Source organism: Pongo abelii, chromosome 9, assembly GCF_028885655.2.
Source record: "Pongo abelii isolate AG06213 chromosome 9, NHGRI_mPonAbe1-v2.0_pri, whole genome shotgun sequence".
Lineage (NCBI taxonomy): Eukaryota > Metazoa > Chordata > Mammalia > Primates > Hominidae > Pongo > Pongo abelii.
In genome coordinates, this window is record NC_071994.2 from 137,224,159 (window position 1) to 137,232,912 (window position 8,754).

The window sequence follows — 8,754 nt, forward strand, 5'->3', positions numbered from 1 at the left end:
CTGTGTGTGTGTGTGTGTGTGTGTGTGTGTGTGTTTGTGTGTCCACAGCACAGACCTGTGAGGAGATAAGAAACTACAGGAGCCTAGGGGAAGAGGAGGGAGTTATTCCCAGGTGCCAGGTTACCTGGAGGAGGGCAGAATGGGCAACAGAAGGTGGTTCCTTCCCAGGACTTTGGCCCTAGGGCGCAGGCAGGAGGAACAGAGGCCTAGGGGGACAGCAGGCACCTCCAACAGTGAAGTTTGCTCTGGTGAGCTGGCTTCCAGGTGGAGGGCTCTAGGGGGCAACGCCAGGAGGTGGGTTGGCTTTGACGTGGGTTCCCGCTATGAGGCTGCTCATTTGCACCGAGCCGGCCTCATTTTCACTGCACAACAATGAGGCAGGCTCTTCAAACCTTCCCCGGCGCTGGGATTCCACCCCAGCCCCAGCCAGCCCCTGGGCTAAGCACTGAGCACCCAACCCAAGGCAGGCAGTCCCCTCCCAGCATCTCTTCCCAAAGACCCTTTCAACCAGGGAGAGGCGGCTGCAGAGAGGACACATCACAACGAGGATAAGCAAGACAAAATGAGAGGGAGCTTCCCCAGAATAAAGCAGTGGTGTGGGCGCCCATGTCCTGGCCTCCACCCTCACCCCAAGCCCTCTTGCTTTTCTGGATCCTAGAATATTTACTGGTTTTCTGTCATCTCCTTCACACACACACACGCACGGCATGTTCTCTCACTCCATCACCCACAAGCACTTCTCCCTAAGCCTGATCGTTTCTGAGCCAAAGTATGTCTAATAACACACTCTCTCCAGAAAAGCTCAATGTGAAAAAAAGTAATCAGGCTGGCAGTAAAGAGGGAAGATGGAGGATAGACAGATAAACCCAAATACAGGGGGAAACCAAACCCACATCCAGGAGCGAAAGAGGTGGAAACAGGAGAGCGGAGGAGGGGCCAGGTGTGGAGCCCAGCCCTGGGAGGGTGAGTTCAGGCCAGCTGGACACAGACACAGACTGTCAGAACACCCCAGAGCCTGGGTGGGGGCAGATCGGAGACTGGAAGGGGGAGGGGCTGGCTCCTGAAGGCAGTGGGGAGGAAGGGGAGGAACAGGAGGAAGAGAGGAAGGGGAGGGTGGAGTGTGCTGAGCCCCTCTGCCATCACAGCAGCCCAGAGGGGCCAGGCTCCCCCTCAAAGGGGAAAGACGGGCATTGTCAAGGGTAGGAACAGTGAAGGGCACCCATGCGGTGCCATAGGTCTCGCTCTCTTTAGAGAAGGCCAGAAATAGCGGTGCCCAGAACCTAGTAAATCTGTATCTTGGGGGTGTGCCCAGCTCCCTTTGGAGCAGTTATTGTGGGGAAGAGAAAGTAGGAGGGCAAGGAAAGATAAGGTAGCCCCCAGAGGTCTGGCTGACCCTTTGGGAAGCCCACAGGGTACAAATCTCCCACTCTTTGGGCCAGGTGGTACCCAGTGGGTAGCTGAGTCCAGGGCTGCTGTTGGACCCCTGTGCAGAACCATGAGGCATCCAGGGCCTGGCACAGCCCATGTCTCGCACCCACAACCTGGAGCTCCTCCGCCAGGGAAGGGCTGGGGGAGGAGGGTACCTGAAAGCAGGACTGCTCTAAATATGGAGGGCGGTGTGCAGGGCAAGGTGTGAGGAGCAGGGCCGGGCGAGCATCAGCTGGCATGCAAGCCTCGCGTGCTGTGAATGCCTGCTGCACACTAGGCTCTGTGCTGGGAACGCAGGGAATCTCAGTCCCTGCCCACAATGGGCTCCTGACACACGCACCGCTGTCTCCATTGAAAAATGAGCAAACGGGGAGTTGTGCCGCTCACCCAAAGTTACTCGGTTCCAGCTGTGCCCGATGCACGGATGGTGTCCCTGTCCTTCTCAGAAAGCAGGTGGGACAGAGGTCATCCTGGCCCAACCCAGGGGCCGAGCTCAAGGTCTTTCACCCACTGTCCCTCACTTTTCCCTTTCTTAGGGCCTGAGCCAGAGGTTGGCAACTCCCACCCCACACTTGAGACAGGTTTTGCCAGCCCAGACCCTGAAGCCTAGGACCATAGGGTGGGCCTGTCTCAGAAGGCGGCCGGGTGGGCTCTGACCAGCTCTGAGGAGCCTGGCCTTCTGCCTGAGACTCTGAGACCCCTAGCTGGGTCTGGCCGGTGGCTGGGGAAGGTGGCTGGGGAAGCGGGGAACGGAGTGAGCACCAGCATCCGTTGCTCATTAGTACAAGTCCTTATTGCAGCCTCCTCCTCCTCCTCCTCCGCCTCCTCTGGGCACCAGACTTCCAAACCACAGGCCTGTTGTCTAATAATACCAGCGACAGCCACCGCCACCTCCATCTGCCAGCCTAAAAATAATCCCTGCTGAGTCCAAAAAAGGCACAGCCCCCAATAGTCCCCCAACCCCTCCTCCCTGACAAGCCAGGAGGCTCCAGGAGATTCCAGGAAGCCGGCAGACCCGGGGCTCTCACAAAGTGGGAGGCACACGCCCAGAGGAAGGCAGGAGGAAGGCGGGACCCAAAGCACAGCGAACACCCAGAAAGGACAAGGCGGCGGGGGAGAGACCTGGCCCAAAACGCCGACGGTGTCCTGTTCTCCCTACAGGAAGGCAGGCAGGTACAGGCTGTTCTGGACACCCTTCTGCCTGCAGGAAAGCCCCCACACCCAACCCGACAGCACCTCAGAGCATTTCCACCCTTCAGTGATCTCCCCTTCATGCCCTCACAGCCCTCCCGGCCCCCACTCGCCACCAAACCTCTCAGGTTCGGAAGCCAGGGGTCAGGGAGCCCCAGCCGCTCCTTAAGGAGAGGCACTGGGGAGGTGCAAGCTCGGCAGGCACCTTCCTTCTGCGGGGCCCGCTCCGCCCTAACCCTTCTCGGCTGGGCTCCCCCAGCAGCTGTGAGGCCAGGATGCTATTAGCAACCTTAATTTGCTCTCGGCTAGATTGTATTTCCAAGAGTCGGCAGGAAGGAAGTCAGTAATTCAATCTCTGCTCCACTCCTTTAGTGGCTCCTCAGCAGAGGCAAAGCCACACCCCCACTGCTCCTCTCCCCACCTGGGCAGAGGCCTGCCCGGCACTCACAGGGCCCAGGTGCTTGCACCCCTGCAGCTGGCAGGCAGCCTGGCCAACTGAGGGCACCGTGGGCTCGGCCCCCAGGAGGCTGGGCTCCGTGGTAAGATGCCAGATAGAGGCAGTAAGTCCGTGGGAAGCCGAAGTCCCATGTTTACTCCCCGGGCAACATCAACATTCCTACTCCAAAGCCAGAAAATGAAGACAGTGACTCACCTCGTACAGTCTGTGCCTGTGTGCAAGTCACAGGCCCCTGCTCCGTCTCGGGGTACACACGACCAGAAGGGAGGCAAGGGGCCACGGGGGACAGAAAGCCAGGCTGAGCGGGACCTTCTCAGAAAGGACAGTCAGGCCGGCTGAGACTCCTCCCAGCCCTGGCGCACTCGGACTCTTTCTCCAGAGCCCTCTTGGAGGCCCCATCTCCTGCTTATTCACGCAAGAGAGAACAGAAAAGCAGGAAGATTCCCAAGAAAAATAGGTCAGCTGCCTCCAGCAGACTGGGCTCACACCCATGGGCAGCACCTTTTGGGGAATGGGCATAAGCTGCCTATCCAACCCCAGAGTCCTCTGGAGTGAGGAACTGAGACCACAGCCACACCCTCAGGGAGACAGAGAGGCCCTAGGCTGGGGCCCGCCACTCTGGTAACCTCTGTGCTGCCTAGACTCCAGCACCAAGGGCACCGTGGCATAGTGGGAGGGGCTATGAAGGCAAGAAGTTGGCTCCAAGGGTGTCTCTGCTCTCAGGGCTGCAGCACGGAGAGGAGTGGCCCCCACCTCGTGTCTGCACACTACCTTCCCCACCCTGCCACTCCACGCACGTGCACACAAACACACAGGCACTCAAGCACTTGTGGGCATGCACACATACAGGTGTGCACACATACGCAATTCACATACATGACAGCATGCACACACACACAGGGGCACATATATGCACACATGCAGGGGCACACACATATGTACACATATAGGAACGTGTGTGTATGCGCACACACACACACTTCTGGACAGCTAGAAGCTCTCAGCAGCTGCAGCTCTTTGACCATTCAGATCCACTCTTCACACAAGCTGCTTAACCTCTTCTAGGAAGCAGGTGGAAGGGGACCACTCCCTAAGTACCCTGCACCCCAACCTGAGAAGGCCACAGGATGTGGAGAAGAGAGCTACCTTAAATCTCAGGCCCAGCCCTCTTTGGAGCTTATCTCCCACCCCCATATCTTGAAGCACCCAGCAGGGCTGACGAGGAGAGGGCCAAAGAAGAAGACACAGCCAGCACCCTGGCTGGGGAGAAGGCAAAGGCACAGGAGGCTGGAGTGAGGGCCAGAGTGATGCTGGGGCTCAGAATCTTCCAGCGAGGCAGCCTCTGCTCCTCTGTAACCAGATCCCAGCCTTCTGTCTCAGAGCTATAAACACGAAACCACTCAAGGTCTATCTAGGACCCTGCAACTCCAAGACCAGCACATGCAGGGCCACAGGCCCGTGGCTGAAAGCTGATTTCCCACTGCCCCTCAGCCAAGCGCTTCTCACATCGCCGTCTCCCCAGCTTCCCACAGGGCACAGGCTGCCAGACACACTCCTGTCCCTAGCGTGTGTGTGCTGAGGATGCACACACACATCCATCCAGCCACTGACCACTTCCTAAGTCCTTCTCAGCTGATAGGCTCACCACGGGGTCTTGATGGCAACCTCTGAGTCCAAACCTGCACCCTCCCATCTTCATCACCAAAAGGAAGAAGGATAGGTCAAGGCCAGGGAGAAAGTAGAGGGCAATGGCCCAACTACCAGCAGGATCTGAGTCAGAACCTCACGGTATTTGGGGACACTGTAGTCGGGGATAATGTAACCACAGCATCTGTGGCAGACACAGGAGGCAGCCGTGGGTGTAAAGTCTGGGACTTTCCTCCCCTATCCAAGGTCCACAGTCAGCTAAGCACGGCCCAGGGTCCTCCCACAGAGTAGGAACTCCCCCGGGCTGGCTCAGCAGCCGTCTGAGACACTGAGTCCACACCAATCACTGTCTTCCAGGTTCTGGGTACCACTCCAGCCCCTCTCTTCTCCACACTTCCCCAACCTGTCCACTGACCTTAATGACCTCCCAGGCACACACACTCAAAGTCAAAAGGAGGAGCCCATTCCAACCTCTGTCCTGCACCCGAGGGCTGATGGAGTCGGGTCCCAACACAACATCATCCCTTTCCCCCTCTGCCAGAGCAGCCCCTGCTATGGCCAAATCCTAAAGGTGGCATCTCAAAGTCCCTCCTGCTGAGGGACTGCCCCAGAAGTCACCTCTGCCAGTCAGGGAACAGCTGAGCTCTCACAGGGAGCCTCACCAGCATGTGAACACTGGCTGGTGCTGCTCACACGAGCAGGCGTCCACCCTCTCCCTCCAGAGGCAGTGTGCTGTAAGCCCTCACTTCCCAGGCTGTGTCCTTCCATAAACCTCTGGCCACTGACAACACTTTGGAGACCTTGCAAAGGACTTCCGAGCAGCTCTGAGGCCCTCACATCCTGCACACGTGCCCTGGGATGCCAGGGACAAGAGGTTCTGCCCAGACAAGGTCAGCCCAGAAAGGGGTCTTACTTCCTGACACAGGCAGCCTTCTGAACTTCCCCGCAACACATTCTCAGCTCCTAGTGCCCTGAATGGCCCAAGGGAAAGAAATTGGGCCTGGGATCCTGGAATCCCAGGGACACTGAGAAAATAATGTTAATGTTTACTGAGCACGTACTATATAACAGGTAGTTGTTTTGTTTCCTTATAACACTCATGTCCACCTAAAAGCCCTAAAAGTACATGCTATTAGCACATTTTCTATTGAGGCAAGTGACACTTAGAGAGGTTGAGAATTTGCCCAAGGTCACAGGGTCGGCAGGTGGCACAGCCAGAATTTGAATCACAGCCACATGGCTCTAGACCTAGGTCCTTAACTACTACACACAGGGCAACTGAGGCTAAAAAAGACCCCAAGAGCAGTAAGGTCACCCTCTGCTTCCAGACAGGGGTACATGTCCAGCCATTCCAGACAGAAGGACCCCTCTGCACCCTGAAAGAGGGCATAACCTTCATGCCGGGCAGCCTTCAATTTTGGGAAGCCCTTCCTTCTATCTTGCGATTCTATGTGTTGCTGCAGTATAAACTCATATTCCTTTATTCTGGGCTTAAACTTGCAAAGAAGTCCATTGCCCACCCTGACTTAGGTTTGGAGGCTATTTCAGAGCCTTCCTTCAGCGTCTCTTTTCTATTCAAAGATCCCAGCTCATCCTTTTGTGCTTTCAGGGACAGTCCCATAGGAGGAACATACCAAAAACGGGAGGGGAGGAGGATGCGGGCATTGGAAGACGGCAAGGAAATGGGGGAGAGGATGAGGCTACAGGCAGACTGTCAAGCGCAGCCCGACCCACCTCACATCCACCCCCCGTTCCGTAAGCTTCCGCCATCACCCTTGCCTCAGTGTTCCCACCTGACAAATGAAGAGTTTTAAAACTGCCCGGACCAACACGTCAGTTAACAAAATCACCCTTCCCTTCGCCCTCTGCTCGTTCTGTTTTCAGACACCACCACCCCTCCTCAGAAGCAGAGGCGACATATTCATTCCATTCCGGAAAGTTTCTTGAAGCACACCCCCCTGCACAGACGGGTGACGAGGGGACCCCGCGAGAGGCGCCTCCAGCCCACCCGGTGCCCCATGCCGCTGGGAGAGGGTTCTCTGTCGGCGAGTCCTGCCTGCTGATACCCACCCACAGCGGGTTCTCGCCCGCCGCCATCTCCTCCGGCTTGGTGAACTTGCCCGCAGCCGGGTCGTGTCTGCGCGCTGACAGCCCTGAGCTCACAGTCCTGGCACCCTCCAGGCTCCGCTCCCACTTCCATACAAGGGCCGAGAGCCGGGGGTGCCACCCAGAGGCTTGTAGGTCGCTCTGCCCATCTCCAAAGCAAAAGCCCGCGCGCTCACGCACGCATCACCCAACTCGGTGGCTCCCCCCTTGCGTCTCCCCCAGCTCAGACCCAGGAGAGCGGAAAGAGAAAATCCCCCCTCCGCTCGGATTCACAGCGTGGGGACCCCCCTTCCCCGCCCCCCCCCCTCCCCCGCCGCCGCCCCCAGCCAGCTCTGCCTCGCAGCCTGGGGAGGGCGGCGTGGGGCCCGCGCGGCTGCGGCGCGCTCCCGGGGAACTTTTGCGTGGCCGGGGCCCAGGTGCGGCTGAGAGGCGCGGGGGCCGGCGGGGTCCAGCCAAAAGCGGACACACCTCGAAGCTGGCCTCATCAATCCTCTCACCGGGGGCCCCAGCTAGGGGGCTCCGACCTCCAGCTGCCAAGATGGGTGGGCAGGAGGGGCGCCAGCGCAGCGATGGACGCCCGCAGGGCCGCGCGAAGCCGGGGCCTTAGACGCGTGTGCCGCGAGTCCCAGGGATCCTCCGGGTCGCGCCTCCCTGCAGGCGCTCCTCGCGGCGCGGGGCTCCAGCGTGCTGCAGCCTGCCCGGAGACCGCAAACTCCCGCAGCCAGAGTTTCCCGCAGCTCTGGGAGGCGGCCGCCGGGCAGAAGGCGACGGGCTCGGCGCGCCGGTGTGCACCGTGGGGCCCGTGGTGGGCGAAGTCGACCTAGGTTCCACTGCGTCCTTTCCCCGAGCGCCCGGCAGCCCGTGGGCTCTGGCCCCTTCCCGCCCGCCCCTCCAGCCCACGGCCCCCAGGCCCTCCCCGGCAGTGCTCCCGGGCGCGCCTGGCCCAAGTCGGAGCCCAAGCCTCGCCCGCGGGAAGGCGCGCTGGGGAGCCGGGGAACCCGGGGGCCGAGGAACCGGGAAACCGAGGGGCCGGGCGCGAGGGGCCGAGGGCGCCGGGAGGGGCAGGGGAGGGACGCCGCACTTCAACTCACCTTGAGCCGCAAGCCCTCGGGTGCCGATCACACTTGCTATGAAAGTGGCCACATACCAAATCATAGTACTACCGCGCCAGCCCGGAGCCTCATCCTATCGCAAAGTGCTCCCGCGCCCGCACGCGCCTCGCGCCCGAGCGCCCGCCTCGCGCCCGCCTCGCGCCGCCTACGCCCCGCGCCGGTGCTCCTGCAGCCCGGGCGGCCAGCTCTCCATCCCTCCTAGGCTCCGCTCGGCTCGGCGCGCGCCTCCCCGGCCCCGGCGCAGCGGCACCTGCACTACTCGCCCGGGCGGAGCGCAGCCAGGTCCACGGTGAAGCCTAGCCGGGCCGGGCCTCCGGAACCGCCCCCGCCGCCCGCCCATTGGGCGCCGCCCGCAAGCCCGGGGTCCGATTGGCTGAGCCTTCCGCCCGTCGCGGCGCGAGGAGGCGAGCCCATTTCAAGGTGCGTTGAAGTGTGGCGAGCCCAGAGCCGCAGAATCATGCGCATTGCCGGGGAGAAGGCGGTATAGCGTCTGTGCTCGCTGCTCTCTCGGCTCACACTGCGTGGCAAGTTTCTGGGGAAGGAAATGGTAGCTTCTAACGGGACCCTGGCGGGTCTCAGTTACCCCGCACAGGTCTGAGGGAAGTGGAGCCCCCGCCCACTCATGGAACCCAACATCCGGTTTCCATCCGGCAAAAAGCAGTTCCCGAGAGGACCATGCTGATTCTATGATGGGGAAACCCGGGAGCCGGCGGCCCGGGAGAGCCAGGGAACGTCCTTCGCCGGAGATCTTTTCAAAGAGGTCACGCGCCGCCTCCCCACCCCCACTCCCTCCGCACCCAGACACGTCCCCAG

General features: G+C 60.4%; 1 protein-coding gene across 6 annotated transcripts in view; it reads right to left on the reverse strand.

Annotated features, from left to right (window-relative positions):
* The window catches only part of IGSF9B (immunoglobulin superfamily member 9B), a 52,067-nt gene extending 43,814 nt beyond the window's left edge, over nt 1-8,253 (reverse strand). For 2 of the 6 annotated variants that reach the window (XR_010135616.1, XM_063711491.1), the window contains exon 1: nt 7,921-8,253. Coding sequence is in view for 5 of the 6 variants with exons in the window: in XM_063711491.1 (XP_063567561.1) it covers nt 7,921-7,984 (64 nt within the window). In the remaining variant the exon portion in view is untranslated. The remainder of the gene's footprint in view (nt 1-7,920) is intronic. The other 4 variants (XM_024255491.3, XM_054525456.2, XM_063711493.1 and 1 more) reach the window with 2 other exon arrangements.
* Nucleotides 8,254-8,754: the final 501 nt, after the last annotated feature.